Below are 20,047 nucleotides of genomic sequence, written 5' to 3' on the forward strand. Positions count from 1 at the left end.
TTTGCTTTTATACTTAGGCAGCCTCTTTCCTCCTGGTAAGCTCCTGTAGTTTCAGGGTTAAATCCTATTCTTCTGGACCCCTCAGTGGCACAATACAGAATATTTCCTCACTCACGACAGGTGGTTTGGGAAACATGCCCATCTGTATACTAGTCACTGTCCAAAGGGTAGAGTGCGTGGTGTGCTCACCCCGGCCTCCCAAACCATGCAGTTTCTCAAAGAGAGTTAGGGCTCAGTGCCAGGGGGGACTGTGACCCTGAGGGTCCCAGAGATCCACTCGGCTTCCATCTCCAGCCAGGGAAGAGGCTGCTGCAGGAGGAGCGGGGCCGACCGTAACCCGAGGGCCAGTGCCGGTATGGACATGTGCACACGAGGGGGCGTGTTGGCCCCGGGCCAACATCCTGTGGGCTGCAGAGCTGATGCCAGCCCATGCAGGAGGCCTGGCGTGGGAGTGAGGAGGGGCAGGGCGTGGGCACCGCACGGCTCCACTGTGACCGGGCTGCTCACAGCCTCCGCAGTCACTGCTTGCTGAGCACCACTGCATGCTGGGCCACTGCTTCACGGGGGCCCGTGAGACAGGTGCTGGGGCGGTCCCCGCTTTACTGAAGGGGAAACCGAGGTGAGTTGCTTGACTGAGGACGCTCGGGAATTGGTCCCAGGTGGCCTCTCCAGGCTCCTGACTCTGGACTAACTGCTGCTTTCCCGCCCACAGGGGCTGAGCCCAACCCCAGCTGGGAACACGTCCTCTTCACAGCCTGCCACAATCGGCACGTACAGCTGCAGCCCCCCAGCCGCAGGCTGCACTCCTGGGCGGACGACTGGAAGGCCATTCTGGACAGCAAGAGGCCCCGCTGAGCTGGACTGTGCTCTGGGCTCCTCTGCGGGGCCCCTGACCTCAGGGCTCCCAGCCCAGGGTCTGGGGGGCTGGTGCTCTGGCCTGAGGGCTTCCTCTCAGGTACCCCAGGCCCACTGCGTGTCTTCTCCCTTTCCCCAGCCCTGCCAGGCCTTACACTGATCTCGGGGCAGGACTGGCCTTGGGCCCTGGACTGGGCCCATGCAGCCAGGCAGTGGAGGCTGACCTCAGGCCCAGGCTCCAGTCGGGGGACACGGGAGGAGCAAGGGCGTGGTCCCCCCCTCAGGAAGTCCCCTTCCCCGGCTCGAGGCCCACCCAGGAGGAGGCAGCAGCAAGATGGCTGAGGTGCTCCCAGTGTGAGAGGGTGATGAGCTGGCCCAGGTGGGGTGAGCCCGTCCGTTCCCAGCCCGGTGTCCCCAGTGTCCTGCCGCTCGTTGGCCCTCACTCACTGAGTTCCAGGGTGTACCAGGCTGTGCTGGGCGGGTGCCGCACACAGCCCTGCCTCTGCCCCACGCACACGGTTCTTGTACCTTGTGCTCGGCCCCGCTCAGGGCCCAGCGGAGTCATCAGGCTTGAACGTTGATGGAAGGCATGGAAAATAAATGCTGTTTACGTGTCACCTCAGGCTGTGGCCTCCTCTAGCCCCCACCCTGAGCACCAGCTGCACATCTTGTAAGTACCTGGCCCAACGCCCCTGCACTGATGAGAAGCTGAGGAGAGCTTTGCCCGCCCCAAACACCGGGCCCTGGTGGGGGCGCGCCAGGCTGGCCCCCACCCCACAGCCCACACTGACGGTGAAGTTGGGCAAGTGCTCGCCACTCAGGTGCTCCCCCCCACGCCCGCCCCTGGTTCTCCAGCCCCTCCTGGCCCACGCGGTTCCGCAGCATCCCCACCCTCTCAGTTTCTATAGGACCCCAGGAGCCGTGTGGAGGTAGCAGGTGATGTTATAGTCTCAGCATTTGTTCCTTTTGACCCACTGGGAAGTGGCAGCTTGAACAACCACCTCCCTGTGTTTCTCAAGAGGTCCCTCACTCTTCCTGCTCCCCCGCTGCCCTCCCCATCATTGCCCTTGCAAGGAACCCCCTAATTTGGGGCCTGGCAGACCTTTCAGCCCCCTGTGGCAGGCACTGCTGCGCTACCCGGGGATAAGTCAGCTGGGAGAAAAGATGAGGGCAGGTGCCTGAGTCTCAGGGCTGGGGTTCGCGACCTGCCGTTCTGGCTCTGGGCCTCTGGAGCCTGGGCTTGGTCACCCCAGATTAGGAAGGAAGGACTCGGCTTGGCCAAAGGCTGGCAGAGTAGTGGGCTCTGCACTCCTGACGAGGAGTGTATTTGGGATTGCATCACGTGACCCAGAGGCCACCTGGCCCAAGCAGGGGAGGGTCCAGGTCCCAGCCGTCCTGATCGGAGGCCCTGGAAGGAAGCAGACCCAGGTGTGCTGGCTTCCTGGCTGCTCCCCGAGATCCTCTGCACTACTCACAAGAGGACACAGTCTAAGGCCAGGAGACTGTGTCACAGGCACGATGCAGTCCTGCCCTTTCATGCAGCTCGTTCACGCTGCCCTCTTCCTCCCTGTCACCAGCAGGGCCCGCCCTTGTGGTCTAACACACCCTCTTCAAAGAGCCTCCCAGGCTTAGAGTTGTCAGGTCTAGACTTCCCCAGCTCTTCCGAGAGCCCGGTTCTGGACTGTCCGGGGCCCTGCAGCCTCTGGCCCAGTGGAGTTAGCCTCCCGGGGCAGGAAGAGGACGCGCCAGTGCCCGCCACGTGCAGGATTTGTGCTAGCCCCAGGCCACACCGCGAACCGGGCCCACCGGCCTTGCCCTCAGAACAGTGTAGACTTTGCAGAGCTAAATATAGGGGAGCAGAAAACACCGTAGTTCATTTCTATGCGGGGGCCTCATTCTGCTGATGACAAACGTAATCCCACCTGGTCCCCTCTGGGTCTCCCTCCTCTGCTCCCCAGGGAGTATCCCAAGCTGGGGGGCTGACTTCCTTCGTGCAGGGATGTCAGTGGTGAAGGCATCTGGTCTCCCGTGGTCCTTATCCTCACACTGGTGTCTCCGGACCAGTGGGACAGCCTGTTCCCCTGCGGTCAGCTTTGGGACCCCACATCCGGTGGATTGCCCCCTCAACCCATCCACGGGAGACAGCTGCTCCAAAGGGGGCGGTGACATCCCTCCGCCTGCTCATCTCCTGCAGTCATTCCTCCCTGCCCACCTGGCCCCTCGTGAAATCAGGGGGCTCTAGGGCCTTGGGCATGAGCAGGGTGGGGCAGGAGGCCAGGGCACAGAGCCCCACTCGGGGACAGTCCCGCTTCACATCTGCCAACTCTGGCTGCCAGCTCCCAGCCCATGGAAGGCCTGACTCTAGGTGTGCTCTAACAAAGCTAGAGCAAGGCTGTTCTGCCCTAGGTCCTCAATGGGCTGATGCCGCTGAAACCTTGAAACGGATTGCTGCTGTAAGTTTTATAAGCCAGTCTAGAAACTCTGATGCTTCCCTGTTTCCCCGAAAATAAGACCTAGCCAATCAGCTCTACTGCGTCTTTTGGAGCAAAAATTAGTAGAAGACCCGGTATTATATTTATTATATTATGTTATATTATGTTACATTACATTACATTATATTATATACCTGGTCTTATAGTGAAATAAGAGCAGGTCTTATATTATTTTTTGCTCCAAAAGACGCGTTAGAGCTGATTGTCAGGCCAGGTCTTAATTTCGGGGAAACGGTATGATGTCACCCTGAGGTAGCAGCCACTTCAGCTGTGTATAATTTTTTAAAAATTTATTGGGGTGACAGTCGTTAGTAAAATTACATAGATTTCAGGTGTACAATTCTGTATTACATCATCTATAAATCCCATTGTGTGTTCACCACCCAGAGTCAGTTCTCCTTCCATCACCATATATTTGATCAGCTGCGTATAATTTAAAGGAGAAAAAAATAATTGCAGGGGTAAAGGTGCTTCAGAATGGGGCCACAGCAGGCACACAATCACAGTCAATCACTGATTATGCTGAAAGCCACAGGACGTCCAGGGACTGAGAGCAGGTGGAGTGGGTCCGGGATGGCTCCCCCGTGGGTGGCCTGGACTGAGGCCTGGGGGAAGGAGGAAGAGCCCTCCTGGCTGAGGGAAGGTCGTGCAGGGGCCCTGGGGCAGGACGGGGCTGCTGAGGAGCTAGGAGGGAAGAAGGCAGCAGGGCTGGCAGCCAGAGGAAAGGCGGGAGGTGGGAGGTGAGTTCTGCCCCAGGGCACTGCCCCAGGGCCGTACTGCCCTCATGCTGGGAAGGGAGGGACGCCTGAAATTGCCGATGACGATGACACTGGCTGCTGGCCGCTGCTGGCCGGGCCACAGATCTTTGACTTTCTTTTTGTCAAACAGGGTACACCCAGTTGAAATGAAGGTGACTTTCTTCAAAACTTGAGAAGCATATGTTTTGCTTCAGAACCATTTAATGCACCACAGAAAAGGAAGTCACCTCCCAGTAGGAGAGCCGGCTTATCCTGCCCCAAGATGAAGTGACATGTCAGCTTGGTCCCTCGTCGTCTTCACTGGCTGGCGTCAAAATGCCTTAGCTCTTGTCAAAAGTGAAGACTTACCCTGTGAAAATACTAGAAACATTCAGAGCTTCAGGACTGGAGCCCCTGGAAGGATTGGTGGTGGCCTCCAGCTTAGCCAGGGGTTTTAGGCAGAAAGACTTCGTGTAGCTTCTTCACTTTTCCAGCTTATGGTTTCCCAGTTGAGATCCATTCCAATATCACAACAATAACAACCATTTTCTTCTCACTTACAGTGTTCGGGACGCCGATGAGCAATTTACAGGCCTCATCACCACCCTCTTGTGGTCGCTCCCACTTAAGCAGTGAGTCTGTCTGCCTGGCAGGGTCGGGACCTGACCGAGGGCATGCAGGTCAGTGGTGCCAGGATTTGAGCTGGATATCCACACCCCGGGGCTTACGCTTGTGACCTCCACACAATCCTGACCACTCAGGTGTCCACGGGGAAAGCAGCCTCGCTCGGCTGGGCTGGGCCTCCATCTGAAAGTGGGTATTCAGGCTCGCAGCCTCCAGCAGAAACAGGCAAAGGTAGGAAACTGTCAGGCCAGAGCTGGGTGATTCCTAGAAACCAGAGGTCTGGCTGGCATGGCCCCCCTAGGAGGGAGGGGGAGGAGGGAAGCTGGCTGATTCCCTGTGGGCCAGGTGTAGGGAGGACGTGTGTCATGGAGACCACGATGCTTTGTAAATGCTCCCTGTTCCCCCCAATTTGCCACTATCCCCCCCTGCACTCCTGCCATTCAGACAATAAGTTTCACCACCGCCAAGGAACGGTATAGGGCCGATGCGACCTAGAACAGGAAGCCTGTGGGCTGAGGAAGAAGAGAATGGCGTGGGTAGGTCCCCAGGAGGAGGCCACTCCACAGCAGGGGAGCTGTGAGCACGAGGGGGGTATGCCTCTCCCGCTGGCACCGAAAGGAAAGGATTCAGAGGCCCTGCAGCCTGTGGAGATGGGTGAGGACACTGGCCAGGAGCTCAGGAGGTGGCCACCAAGGAGGGGCAGAACGACCCTAGGGCTGAGGGCTGCAGGGGACGGCCCAATCGTGCTGGGCTGAGAGCAGACCTCGTCCGTTACCCCTGCTGCAGAAGCTCAACAGTGAAAGCAGGTAGGGCAGAGGCTGCTCCCGCCCGCCCCCCCCCAAACTGGGCCATGTGACCAGTGCACCAAGCAGAATCCGCCTCCTAGGTGCAGATGTCCCCTTGGCAGGGACCAAAACGAGGGAGAGTGAGGGGATATCAGCCCCTCCAGGGAGTGGAGACTGAGCTCAGTGAGTCTACTAGGTTGGTGCAAAAGTAATTGCGGTTGAAAAAGTTAAAAATAATTGCAGAAACCGCACTTACTTTTGCACCAACTTAATAGAGCCTGAGTTAGAGACCGAAGATGACCATTTGAGGTGGAAAGAGACTCAGTTTTAATTGGAAATTTAAAAAAATACTGTAGTGATAAGTTATTAGTGACCAGTTCTGGTTAATAAACACATACCTGGTCTTTCCTACATTCTGCAGAAAGCAAGGCTCAGAGAGGTACATTGACAAGCCCCAGGCCACCCAGCAAGCAGGGCTGGGCCTGGAACTCAGCTCCCAAAGCCTGTAGGGAAGATCCAGAAGGCAGCTGGGCAGTGGGGAGAGACTCAGAACAGGGAGCTTGGAGAGAGGGGCCCGCGTTTGCTGCGGCTTGCTGCGTGACCTTGCCTGTTTCCAGAATTGATCAGCTTCCATGAGAAAGGACTGCAGGAAATGAAGACGTTTATTTAGTTCAGAACCTTGCTACGCAGGGGAAGAAACTGACTTGCTCTGTGAGACATGGTGGTGGTCTCCTCAGCACTGCGTAGGGGAGGAGCGGTGGGCTTTGCAAGGTCTGATGGGAGCCAGGGGCTCCTTCCAGGTCTGGCCGCCAAGTGGCAGCACAGCCCACTGGAAAGGCAGTGCTGCGGATAGAGGAAGAGGGACGAGGGACGGGAGGGGCTGTGCTAGTGATTGGTGAGGGCACAGGCAAGGTGGGGAAGGAGGGAAGGCGGCGTTCCCTACGCTCCCTTCTGGGCCTCCTGCACCAGCTTTCTGCCCCGCTTCCCAGGCTGCTGTGGCAGGTTGGACCCTGGGTGTCAGCCAGGCTGATGAGGTGCATCCAGCCTGCCTGGCCAGCACAACACCTTGCCTCCAGCCACAAACCTCAAACACCCACCAGCCTCAAGATCTGAAGTTGTCCTGAGGAGAGGTCATTTTACTTCTGAGTTGGGAGCTTGTGCAGGTCCCAGGCTGGCGCTGGCCTGTACCTGGTTCCCTGTTGCACTGAAGATGATGTGGAGATTTCTCAGCACTCAGGACGGTCCTTCACAATCTGTCCCGCTCCCAGCCCTCAGACGCCCTGCTCTCCTTGCAGTTCCTTGAATGCGTAGTACCTGTGTCAGCACATGCTGTTTGCTTCCATTGCCAGAGGGCGTTCTTTCTGCACCAACCCCAACTCCTGGTGCGGAGTCAGGCTGCTGCCTCCCCAAGCCCTGTGCCATCCCCGGAATCAGGGCTGGTCTGTGGCAGCAACTGCATTTGCAGGGTTTTTTGGTCCGGAGCTGCCCAGTCTTTGGGGCTGGGCCTTGCAGAGGGAGAGGCTGGCCTGAATCACAAAGGCTAGGCTGGGGTTGTCATGAAATGACTCTGAAGGATAGAAATAGGAGCCAAATTACCCATCTAGTGACCACCTAGGCCCCGTTGGCAATTTGGATGAAACAAAATTTTTAAATCTTTGATTAGATTCAGCAAAGCTGGCTTGGGTGCACAGGATGAAACCTAAAGGGGGCCAGAAGTGATCAGGGAGTTCAAAATGTAGAAGCTGGGAGAGAAGTGGGGCTGAGACGCAGCCTGTGATGCAAACGTTGTTCTGACCCTCCCAGGCCGCACTCCTTGGTGAAAAGACCCTTAACGGGCGATGCAGGCTGCCCGGTGGGAGCTGCAGTTCACACGTATGGCCACAGGATGACAGCAGAGGACCAGTTCAGGCTGCTCGCCTCCTCCCTGGGGCCCTGGAGCCCATAGTCACCCTCCTGGACCAGACCGGCCTTGTGTTCTGGTCCCACACTGGTGTTCCCAACCGCTAGCATCTCTTTCTGACCCCTGTACGTTCTGGAAAGTCCTGTGGGCAGGGCTTGGGCCACGGCTACTCACTGCTGAGTTAATGGGTGAACCACATTAGCCTTAACCCCCAGCTAAACGATAGAATGTGTGTGGGCACTTCGGGCTCCAGGGACAGATCCAGAGGGGCTGTAGTCGGTGGGCCTAGCTAGGGGAGAAAGCAGGCACTGAAAGCCCTGTGGGTCCCTGTTCTCACGGAGATACCATTGCTGTGGGGTCCCATCCATGCTTCCTGTCTCCCCTCCTTCACAGGGGACTCCATACAAACCAGAGGTGCAAACTGGAGCCCTCAGACAGATTTTATTGGGTGACAGTGTTTTTTCAGGGGGACTTTTATATCCTCCCACTGCAAACGCCCAGGAGTCTGGCCGGGAGACAGCTGACGGCTGTTCTGCTTGGGCAGTGCTGAGCGGAGCCTTTGGATCAATGTCCCATGTGCCTACTGGCACACCCCCTCCATGGCGCAGGCCTATTCACGCGTTCGTGTTACTTCCTGGCCCCTGGTGATGTTTTAGTCCCCGACCTCCGACCTTAAACAAGACATGCTATTGTACTATTTATTGTTTGCTTCAACAGTCCCCACACTCCACTTGCGTGTTCCTCGGCCCAGCCCACCCCAGCCGGCGGTCCCCCGTTTCCTCTCCACATAGCTCACGCCTGCTTCCCTCTGTCTTCCAGAGAGTTCTCCCAGGTTGCCCCATCCCCAGGCCATCTCCCTTCCCAACCTCCTCAGCATTAACTGCCTGTCCTGCTAACTCCACGCTCAGACTTCCAGGGCAGGCTCTTCCCAGCTAAATGAATGGAAGGAGAATGGGAGAAAAGGGGAAGGACCCTACATTTATTGAGCGTGTGCCTGACCCTTGATTATGTCATGATATTCCCATGTGACTATGAGGTGAGGTAAAGATAAGCTCATTTTAATTTTGTGAAAATTGAAACTGAGAAAGTGGAGCCTGGGTTCTATTTGAATCCAAAGGCTTTTTTGTTCTTCAAAGCCGCTGTGAGGCTGCAGAAATGAAGCCCAGAGGCACACAAAAATGGGGTGGTGGGTGGGAAGCTGACTCTCATTGAAGCCTCCCTCACTGCCCCCAGGCCCAACCACACTGACAAAAATGGTGCTGCTCGTGACCAGGGACTGTGCCTTAAAGGTGGAAGGCAGCTGGGCAGGATGGAAGGAGAGAGTTGTGGGAGGCAGTAGCTCTTGCGAAACGTGAGAGGGAACCGAGGCCTGGAGGGGTGGGGCCAGGGACTCAGCGTGGGTAATTGTTCAGGGTACCTCAATAAGGAGCTGCCAGGTGAGTTGAACCCTCTTCCATACCACATCCTCGTGTGCACACACATGTGCGTGAGCACACACACACACACAAACACACCCGGGCCGAGCAGAGAACACAGGCTTCTGTGTTTCGGGATGTGGGGAGGGATGAGTGAGGGTGCTAGAGCTGTCGTGTCCAAGAAGGCTAGTGACACCCATGGAGAATGGAGAGCCCCAAGCACAGAACACGGGCTTGTCTACTGGTGCCATCTACTCCCCCATAATGAGGGGAGGCAGGCTGTGGGAAACAGATTTGATACTTGCAGCCAAATGAACCTCAGATACCAAGAGGAGCCCATGAATGATGGACGTCAAACTCCTAAAGAAGAGAATTGACACCCAAGGAGAGGGAGTTAATGTAATCAGAGCAAGAATTTAGAACATGTTTGATCAATATCCTTAGATGTGATAGAATATTGGGTCCTCAAAAAGAGCAACTAGAGAATTTGGAAAATCAAAATCTGGCCCTTGGGGGAAAAATAATAAAAGGGCTGAATAGCAGAACAGACATAGCTGAAGAGCAAATAAACGATTTGGAAGATTCAGCTGATGACTCATCAAATGCAGCACAAAAGGACAAAGAGACGGGAAGTACAAAATCCAAAGGGGCGTGGAGGACAACAGTTTGTTTCCTAGTCTAAGAGGAGAAAGAATGCAGGGGAGAGAGTTTTCCGAGCGGAGATTGAAAACATCCCAGAGCTCTGATTAAAAGAGACCCCAGTGCCAGCCACGATGCATGAAAAGAGATGCACTATTGTACAGTGTTGAGATTTCAGAACACGGGGGGTAGAAAGTTTGAAATATTACAGACAAAATCCAGACTACTTGCAAAAGAATGTGATACTAGACGTAGGAAGAAAATGAAGTACTTCAAATTCTGAGGGAAAATGATTTTAAACTCAGAATTCTATACCTAGCCAAATGTAAGGATAAAACCATATCCCGAAGGTATGTTGTGTCTCAGAATGTTTAGCATTGAAAAAAAATCTGTTTTGGAAATACTAACTGGCATGTTCTAACAAGAAGAAAATTTAATCCAAGAAATGGAATACAAGAAACAGTGGTGAGCAAAGAACCAATGAAACATTAAATCCAAGTAAGTGCTGATTGCTTAAGAATAACTATCTGGAACTAAAATCTTAGATATTAACAAAGGAGTTAGGAGTTTGTGGAACAGAGGAGAGTAAAAGTGTGCTGAAGCTCTTGTCTTGTGGGAGGGGAATATAGATTCTGATTAATTTTAGTATTGATAGAATAAGACTAAGTATGTGTGTGAAAATGTTAAGGGAAATCTCCATACACAGCAGTAGAATGTATACTGTGAACTATTAGAAGGAAAAACTGAAATGGAAGAAATAAAACCAAAACAAATCCAACTTTTCTTTCTAGTAGAGAAGAAAAAAAGTATAGGGAATAGAAAACAAAAGTAACATATCAGGAATAAGTTCAAACATTTCAATAATTGCAATAAATGTGAATGGGTTAAATTCACCTATTCAGGAGAAAATCTCCACAAACGAAAAATAAAATCCTGTCTTTAAGAGACCTATAAGTGATCCTCAGAAGGCTCTAAATAGAAGAATGGGGAAAGATACATTGTTGCTAAAAGAGAAAATCTACCAGCAAAATAAAAGTTATGAAATTTTATGCCCCTAACAACATAGTTTCAAAATGGTTAAACACCCAAACTAAATTATAAAAAGAAATAGACAATTTTTTCCAGAAATTGACAAAGAGGCAAAAATAAGACACACACTGTGCCAAAAAAATGTATACACATTTTAAGAAAGGAAAACTATTAAAATTGTTATACTTAATATATACCGATAACAAAAGATGAATACAAGTCACATTTGACTTCTGCAGTTACAAGAGGTGCTCAGAGTGGTTACCATCAGTGTCCAGACACTTCTGATCATGGCGAACTACTGCTTGAGCAACGTTGATGAAAGTGTCCACTTGCATACACCCCTGGTGTATATATTATCTAATCCTTGAGGTGGGTGCTATTAATACACCTATTTCACAGATGAAAGCCCTGAGATGTACACAGGCCTAGAGCATTCTAGCAGGGCCAGGATTTGGACTTGAGTCCATTTGATGCCAGCACTGCCATTCACCTCTAAACAAGGTAGAGAATGTAAATCACCTGCTCTGGGTCCCTTCTAGGGACAGTCTTATCAGTTGTATCCAATTCTCAAAGACGTCCATGATCCAGAGAATATTAAGAATCCCTGACTCAAATGTTGGCATACTTTCCATGATTGGAAATGAGGGACTCTGGAAGCCTGAAATGGGGGAGGTGCTGGCTCCGCAGTCCCTGGAGCCATTGGAAGCCCGGGTGAGAGGTCCTGGGATAGACTGAGCTGGCCATTCCAATGCTCCCACGAGTCAGGACAGGACATCTGGTTTCACTCAAGCTCTCAGAAAAAGAAGAGACAGACTGTCCTTAGATCATCTCTCTGGTCCAACCCTGCTGTTTAACAGAAAAGACCTCTGAAACCCAGAGAGGTTGTCCAAGTCACCCATGGTCCTACAGCTGGTTGGTGGCTGACGACCGGAGACGTGGAGCAGCCAACACCCTCTTGAAATGGCCCAGCCTCTCTGTCCACAGCGCGACTCCCAGGGCTGAAGGAAGAGCCCGGTTCTCCCGCTCCCGGGAGCCTTTGAGGCAACGGGACCAGAAACTTTCAGCCTATGGCTAGATGGTGTGACTTGGGTGGATTTTTTTTTTCAGTTACGGTAAAATACACAGAACATATTACCATTTTAACCACTTCTAAATGTACAATCCAGTGGTGTTAAGTACATTCACAGTATTGAGTGACTGTCACCACTATGTAGTTCCCGACCTTCTTCACCACCGCAAACCCATTTGCAGTCATTCTCCATTCTCCCCTCCCCCAGCCCCTGGAAACCACCAATTTACTTTCCATCTCTGGATTTGCCTGTTCTGGATATTTCATATGAATAGAATCAGACACTTGCCTTCTGTGTCTGTTCCTTTTTCACTTAGCATGATGTCGCCAAGGTTCATCCCTGCTGTAGCATGTAGCAGGACTTCATTCCTTTTTATGGCCAAATAATACTCCATTGTGTGGAGAGACGACATTTTAGTGGTTTCCCATCCGTCTGTTGATGGATATCTGGGTCATTTGCACCTTTTGGCTGTTGGGAATAGGGCTGCTATGAACAGCGGTATACAGCTTTCTATCTGAACACCTGCTTTCTGTCTTTTCGGGTGTATACTTAGGAGCAGAATTGCTGAGACAGGGTAATTCTGTGTTTAACGTGAGGAGCTGCCAAACTGCTTTCCACAGCACAGAGCAGGTTTTATTGGCCCTTCCTGTCTGCATGGAGCACAGCCCCCCAGACGTCACCCTCTCCAGCTGCACCCAGATCGTTACTGCAGTCCCACCTGCTGTCCTGAGTTCCAGACCTACAGCCGCACCTGTGTGACCCTTGGGGCCTCCCGACGCAGTCTCTGTTTCTCCAGCCATGCCACTGTGCCCGCCCCTGCTCTCTGACACTGACATGCCTCCACTCAGAGGCTGCAGTGTGGGTCCCAGCAGATGATGAGCCTCCACCTCAGGCTGGCACCTGGGCCACGGTCACGAGGGTGAGGGTGATACACCTACTGTGTGTTGCTGGTCTAACTACAGTCGTGTGCTGTGTAACGACATTTCAGTGACAGACTGCATATACAATGGTCCCATAAGATTATCATGGAGCTGAAGAGTCCTATTGCCTAGTGCCATCGTAGCCATTGTAATGTGACGGCACAACGCACTACTCGTGTGTGTGGTGATGCTGGTGTCGCACTGCCTGTCATACAAAAGCACAGCACGTGCAGTTAGGTACAGTGCATAAGACAATGATAACGAACCTCTTTGTTACCGGTTTATGTATTTACTATAAGGTACTGTTACTGTTTTAGAGTGTGCTTTTTCTACTTAGAAAAAGTTTGCTGCAAAGCAGTATGCCAAGTTATGCCAGCAGCAGCCTCCGACATGTGTTCACCACGCCTCTTGATGGCATTATTTTCTCTAAATTTCTAAATCTAAATTTCGTATTGTTTTGTACAGTGACATGCTGTACAGGCTGTAACCTGGGAGCAAGAGGCTGCACCATGTAAGTTTGCTAAGTGCACATCATGACGCTCACCCAAGGATGAAATCGCCTAACGATGCATTTTTCAGAACATATCCCTGTCCTTAAGCGGCATATGACCTTACACGTATTATCCCATTTAATCCTCATAGCAAGCCCAAGAGGCAGTTACTAATATTGTCCCCATTTTTTGGATGTGGAAACAGTGGCTCAGAGAGGTTCATTGATTTTCCCAAGACCACACAGCTAGTGACCGGTAGAGAGAAGGTTTGAAACAGCCTGCTTGGGGGTTAAGACATATCCTTGGGCTCCTGGGAACAACAAACCCCCCCCACCCCCCACCCCTTTGAGAAAAGAAGGTCAGGGGTTAGGACTTGGGCTCTAGAACAGACAGTGGCTCTCAGGACAAGCGACTCTCTCAGAGGTGATGTCAGGCTGAAGGTCCCTTCGAGGGTGGTAGTGGTCTGATCCTGCATTTCCTGTCTTCTGAGGGCCTGCTGAGCCTGGGGGAGTTGACAGACAGCCGCTGGTGCAGGAAGCACTTTGGAGCGGAAGGATGGCTCAGAGATTATGGTGGTGTTCTCATGCTGTTCATCAACTTGAATGCATACATGCAATTTCTTAGTGACGTGGTTTGGGATTGGCAGGCTGGGAGCAGAGGGGTGCACCCAGGCCCGGGGTATAATCTGCAGCTTGATTGTACCTCCTGGCGGTGGGCAGAGCCCATAAGCCCATGTGCCACAGCACCCCGGCAGGTGGCTATTCCACAAGCCCCTCTCCTGACATGAACCAGGCTCCAGGGGCCAGCAAGGATGGCTCCTGTGCCCCCAGGGCAGAGACAGCCCCTTGGACGGCCTCCTGCCCTAGCCAGAACCCTGTGGGCTGCACGCCCTCCTCCTCAAGCAAGGCCTGGCAGGAAGCCTGGTGTCCCCTGCAGCTGCATTAGGGCCAAGCGAGGCCTTGCAGTGCCTCTTTGCCTCTGGTTCGAGCTGATCTCGGAGGGCAGAAGGCAGACGGGTCATCGGTGAGCCAGGACACTCCAGGTGCATGGCCGTGCTGGGAGGGCAGGCCCCGTCCCTGCCTTCCTGATCAGGGGCCACACAAGCCAAAAAGCAGGTGGTCACAGGCTGTGAGGACCCCCACTCTCTTTCCTGCGTGGATTCCAAGTCGGCTGCACCAACTCTCAGGCCCTCGGCGCCTCAGGCCAGCAAAGAATGGATGCCCCGACTCCCACCTGAGCAGGTCAGCTGTTGGGGGCTTTGGCTGTCCTTGTGGGTACACTGGTCTCCTGGTTCCTGCCCCTGAGCCCCTTCCCAACTGGGGCCTCTAGAAGACAATTTCTGGGTTCACGAAGCTGAAGATCAGGTCTCTAATGGTGAAGACCTTGCTGAGTAGCCAGTGTTCTGTGAACCCTGGGAGGGAGAGACATTTAAACTGGGACAAGAAGGAAGAGTAGGAATTAGCTAGGCAGTGAGGTGGTAGGGGTGGTGGGAATAGGAACAGGGTGTGAAGTCCCCCAGGGAGGGGGGAGATGGCCTTGGACGGCTGGTGAGTCGCTGTGGCTGCAAGTGTAGGCAGGGACGCGGAGCAGCTGTGGGAGGAGACAGAGGAGGCCTCAGCTTGTTACGGCACCAGGGGCCATCAGCCTGCTGTCACAGTGACCTGCGCATACCCTGGTCCCCTGGGTGACTAAGTGTCTATAAGGTCACAGCCTGCCTTTCTCAGCTTCATCTGTACCCGGCATAAGGATTGGTTGGCACCCAGTGAGTGTCTGCAGGATGGGTAAATAAATAGATGTGCAAATCAACCAACCAGTCTCACAGAGCCACAACAACCAGGGTTAAGGGAGGTCTGCGGACCTGTGTACAGCCCTGCTTTAGCGAACTCCCAGGAGGGGTAAGGCAGGCCCCTGAGTGGGGCTTCCAGAAGGCAAAGAATGTACTTAAAGGGGCCAGACAGGAAGAAAGAGAAACTAGGTATCCATGACTCTCCTGGGAGGTAAAGCACCCTCTTGAAAACTTGGAGGGCTTCCTGGAAGAGGCAAATGCAAGGTAGCTGGCTGGTCCCACTCCAGTGGGGGCTTCTGACCTATTTCTCCTGGAACCCAGAGACCCAGCCCATTCCCCTTCCAGCAGGGACTCTCCTCCCCTGGTCCTCAAGCGTGGGAGCAAGCCACAGGAAGTGGGGCCCGAGGCAGCTGACCTTGCTCAGGGACACTGGCTCATGAATTCATCAGGCTTTGCCTCTTTCCCAAGCTCTGCACCGTCCGCGGAATATTCAGGCCAACTCCTGGTTCATCCCTGCCTGCGTCTGTGCAGCTCTATTTTTATAGCCCTGGGGATGACTGGTGAAAACGTGTAAAAAGACACACACACACAAATAAAATAAAAAAATAAAAATAAAGGCTTGGTGCCAGCTGTTTCGTTCGGAAAGCAAGATGACATCTGCGTTCTGTCTCATTGATCTGCCCCTGCCCTTTTCCCCCCAGAACTGGCCCCCCTTTGCTGCTTACTGCCTATGTGACTTTGGCCAAGCTCCTTTCCTGTCCTTGTGCCTTAGTTTCCACTATGTGAAAAAGAAGTTTGGACAAGTTGATTCTCATTGGACTCCGGGTGATTGGAGAACGTGTAGGGGCTGGGTGTGGTGGGGAAGCAGCCGCTCCTGTTTCTCATGCCTGTGACCAATTCCCCTAAAGCAGTTCCACTGTTTGTCCCAAAGGAAGGTCCCACCAGAACCCTGGAGGGTTGGGAGGCGTGGGGCTGGGGTTTATCAGTGCTGAGTCCTCGTCGTGACGCTGCAGCTCGTGTGCACTCAGTGTAATGCTGGGCAACACACGTAACCTTTTGGGTCTCAATGTGCGTGTCTGTTAGGGGGGGTAATGACCACCTTACTACCCTCACACAGTCAGGATAAGTGCATGTAGTTCCCGGTACTGGAAGTCCCTTCAGTGTCCCTCAGTGCCACCATGTTTCATGTTCCCCAGTCCAGATATTAACTGAAAGCACTCAGGGTGTCAGAAAACACATGGAGTGGGGCAGCTACCTGGGTGAGGTGACTTCTGAAATGCCCGGCAAAGGGCCACAGTGCCCCCAGTTCTCCAGGATGTGCTGGGGTTCACCCATATGACCCCCTCTGCAGGGTGTGGTGACCACACGAAATATCTCTGTCCCACATGTTCTCTGCAACGTGACTTTCCCTCTTCCCTCTACTCTGGGTGGATGTGTAACCCACTTTGGAGCCATGGGAAGTGCAAAGCTACATGAGGCCAGGACAGAAAGGGCAATGGGGTTTCTGCTTCTTTGCCAGAACAGTGTAAGCAGTGCCACTGTCTGAAGCCACAATGCTGTGAGGAAGCCCAGCTAGTCCCTGTGGTGAAGCCTGCAGGTGACACCAGGAGAGAGAGGTGCCTGGCCTGCCCCAGAGGCTCAGGGCCCACACTGCAGAAAAGTCGGCACAGTTGAGCCCTCCCAGAATTCCTGACCCACAGAAACTGTAAGACACAAAGTGTTGTTATCTTAGCCATTAAGTTTTGGGGTGCATTGTGATGTAACAATAATAGCTGGTTCAGACTGTGAGTGCAGAGTGGAGAGAAAATGCTCCTTCTGAGATCATGGGAAGGACCATGGTCCAGAGTTGCAGTGGTCGCTTTGGCCTGGGTCGCTGTGGACCTTTCGCTAAGCTGGCCTCTCCGGGCCTCCGTGTCTCTTCTGTCAAATGCAGTGATGGGGGGATAATGGTTGTGATCAGCTTTACTGGTGCTCACCAATAGTTCCGGTCCTCCCCTCCTGGGCACACAGGAGGTCCGCACTCCACCTCTCCACTCCCTAAAGCCAGGTGTGGCCACATGACTTGTTGGGCAACGAAATGAGAGCAGAAGCGATAGGCGCCACTTCCTGGAGGAAGCGCCCACGTGTGGTTCTCTGTGTTCTTGTCTCTGCCTGGGCAAACCCTGAGGCCTCGTTCTGAGATGGTGTCATAAGACAGCCGCACATTGCTTAGTCTGCGTCCCTGCACGTCTGCAGAGAGAGAGGCCCCTCCCACTAAGCCAAACCTTGGTGGCACTGTGATTTGGGGCTCTTTGTTGTTGTTACTGCAGCATAAAATAGCTATCCTGAGAGCTTCTTTGGAGGTTCTAGCAGGGCAGCGCAGCTACTCGTCTACCTTTGATGAAGAATGGTCCTCTCCTCTATCCCGGAAGGTCATGCTCTTTGACTGAGCCTGCAGCTTTGGGAGGGACGCACAGGACGCTGTGGGGGGAGAGGGGCCACCCGCCCAGCCAGCCAGAGAAGCCAAGTCAACCCTGGCCATCAGTGGGTGACAGATGTCTCAGCCAGATCACCCTCACATCCTAAAATAACTGTCTTGACTGGTTCAATGAAAGGACAACAACTTGGAAAAGAATCCTGGAAGTACACACTGTTCCCCAATAAAGTCCTGTTCCCCTTCCTCAGTAAAATCTTTAAACAACAACAACAACAACTAATGAGAACTAAAGATTCCTCATTTCATTGCTGAGAGCCTGGGTCATCGCGGGCACTCAGTTAAGTGCTAGCTCTTATTGTAATTTTCGTTCTTATGTCTTAGGTGTGTTTTCTGCCAAAGCAGATCTGACATGAAGATTTGAATGCAAGCCATTTACTTGGAAAGTGATCCCAAAAAGTCTGGATAGGGGCGTAGGGAAGTGAGACAGGGAAGGAGAAGGGGTCCACTTACGGGGTAGGGGTGAGTCAGTTCCCACTGTGGGCAGCCGGGCTTCAGTCCTGCGGGGGACGTCTGGGTGACTGTGCTCAACGTACTTCAGGTCGTCTCAACCCAGAAGGTCAGGAAGCTAAGGATTTGCCATCAGCTCCCATCAGTCAGTGGGGGTTCAGAAGGAGCCACCCCAAGATGCGCCTCAGTGGTATGCAGATTGTTCTGAGCTAAAGGCAACTTTCTCTAAGGGCTCAAGAGAAAATTCTGCCCCTCCCTTAACTGAGTACCTAGAAGAACTTGAATTAGGGTCCTTGCCCATAATAAGCGACCATCAGAGACAACATTTTTTGACCTATCTTTATGGCAGGACAACCGTCTATTTACTCCGCATCTGCTCTTCTTATCTTTGGCAATGACCCTTTGAAGCGCCCGAGGTGCATGGCCTCATCCCTAGTTCAGGATGTCTTTTATACCTAGAGCTCTCTTTCTAGTTCTGGACCTCCTGTGCAGGGGGGGGTCTCTGGCTCACTCATGTACGTGGGGTTTCCACACATAGGTATGTATGAAATTGGGTTATTTTCTCGTGCTTATCTGTCTCATGTCTATTTGATTATTAGACCAGCCAGAACCTTGAAGTTTGTTCCTCCCCCACAAGTCACTAGTTGAGGGCTGCTCCTGGAGGTGCCTGGCCCCTGGCCTGGCCTGGCCTGCCCTGCGCACATGTCTTGGGTCAGAGGAAGTCCTCAGGCAGAGACCTCGGGGCTTGTGCTGAGGAGCTGTCAGTGAGAAGGGATGGGAGTGCGAGGGACACATCTCATTTCACAGAATTGGGTAGGTGGCAGAGCTGGGGGTCGACCCCTGGCCCATCTAACTCCCAGGCTGCATTCTGAATCTGGATGTTCCTGATGGGAAAAGTGTAAACACCAGGAACAGAACCTCCAGTCCTGAGTCTAAGATCTTGGTGGGAAGAGACTGTGTCTCTTTTGCTTTGACCAGCAGCTGGACATCTGTGCAAACACACCGCAGGGCAGTGCCTGAGACCCAGGAAGCGCTAAGTGAGCCACTTTCACACCAGCTGGAAGCCAGCTCCAGTTTGACAGGGGGACCTGAGGCGTAGCTCCTCCCCCAGCATCTGCAATGCCCACAGGGGCCACTGTGCCAGGCCCAGGCTGCGCTGTCCTTCCTGCTGCCTCTGCAAGCTGCCCGGAGAGAGCAGGAGGCTTCAGAGGGCGACGGGCTCGAGGGGGGGTGAGAAGTGTGGCTTTTCAACCTGGCACTCTGTGGCCCCATTTAGGCTGTTCAGGAAACTGAAGAAGAAACTTACCCTAACCGTTGTGGGATGTCCGTGACTGAACCCGAGGCGTCCTCGTAACTCTGGTTTGATTTAAACTGTAGTTTTAAATAAATCAGTTTTTCCTTCTTTCTCTGAGCACACCCCACTGGTCTGACCTTAGTCTCTCACCTAGACAGATCATTGAGTCCTGAGGCAGCAGCATGCGTTTGGAAATAAAATGTCACGTTTTCAAGGGAAGAATCCCAGAAAATTGACTATGTTCTAGAGATTTCTCATCATTGCTTTTTCTTTAATAAAGTTTGGGAACGTGTTAAAAAAAAAAAGAAGACAATAGCCTGGTTCTGACTAGTGCTTGTAAGGTTTACGCCCGCAGGCTGAGGAGAAATCTTAGTCTAAGTTATGTTTCAGCTCCTGAGCCCTAACGGGGAAAGGGGGGAGATGACCCCCTCCCCTTGGATGCCTCTCCCTGAAACTAGTTCTGGATGCTGGAGTTGACCTGAGCTGTCCTCAAGACCTGAAGAAATGACTTATTACCCTTATCGCACCTCTGACCAATCAGCTCCTAACACGACCCCAAACTCCTAACCCAGGATGTCTTGTGATTTTGCCCTATGTAATCTGTAACCTATATGTCTCGGGACTGGCCAATTCTAATAAACCAATTCCTTCCTTTACTGCAAACCCCTGCTCATGTATTTTGTGGCCAGATCGCACAGGCAGACAAACTTAATTATTGGGATTCAGTAACATAACTGAAGCATGAGCCAGAAATTGCCCTGGATTAGGGGTCAGGCAACTTCTATCCCTGGTTCTGCCTTCCTTAGCTGTGTGACCTTAGGCAGGACACTTTGCCTATCTGGTTTTAAAGTTCTCATCTTTAAAACTAGAATGTTTGGGTTACACTGAGTCAGGAGAATCTCCTGTAAGGGACTGACTTAGGAGTCAGTTGGACCGTGGTTCAAATCCTGGTACTGGTGCTTGCTGACTGCGTGATCTTGGGCAGGAGATTTCCCTTCCCTAAGCCCCACTTTCCTTTTCTGTTCTGAGGAAGAAGAGATCAGACATGCTGACGGGTCTGGCGCAGGGCCTGGTACTCTGCAAT

General features: G+C 52.8%; 1 protein-coding gene across 1 annotated transcript in view; it reads left to right on the plus strand.

Moving 5' to 3' along the window:
* NT5M (5',3'-nucleotidase, mitochondrial) overlaps positions 1 to 15,291 on the plus strand; it is a gene marked incomplete at its 5' end in the record, with an annotated part of 56,880 nt that extends 41,589 nt beyond the window's left edge. Inside the window, one exon of the mRNA XM_081028944.1 lies at positions 713 to 15,291. Within this exon, the coding sequence (XP_080885070.1) occupies positions 713 to 855 (143 nt within the window). The 3' untranslated portion in view covers positions 856 to 15,291. The remainder of the gene's footprint in view (positions 1 to 712) is intronic.
* Positions 15,292 to 20,047: the final 4,756 nt, after the last annotated feature.

Source organism: Rhinolophus hipposideros (genome assembly GCF_964194185.1).
Source record: "Rhinolophus hipposideros genome assembly, chromosome: 20".
NCBI classification, from domain to species: domain Eukaryota; kingdom Metazoa; phylum Chordata; class Mammalia; order Chiroptera; family Rhinolophidae; genus Rhinolophus; species Rhinolophus hipposideros.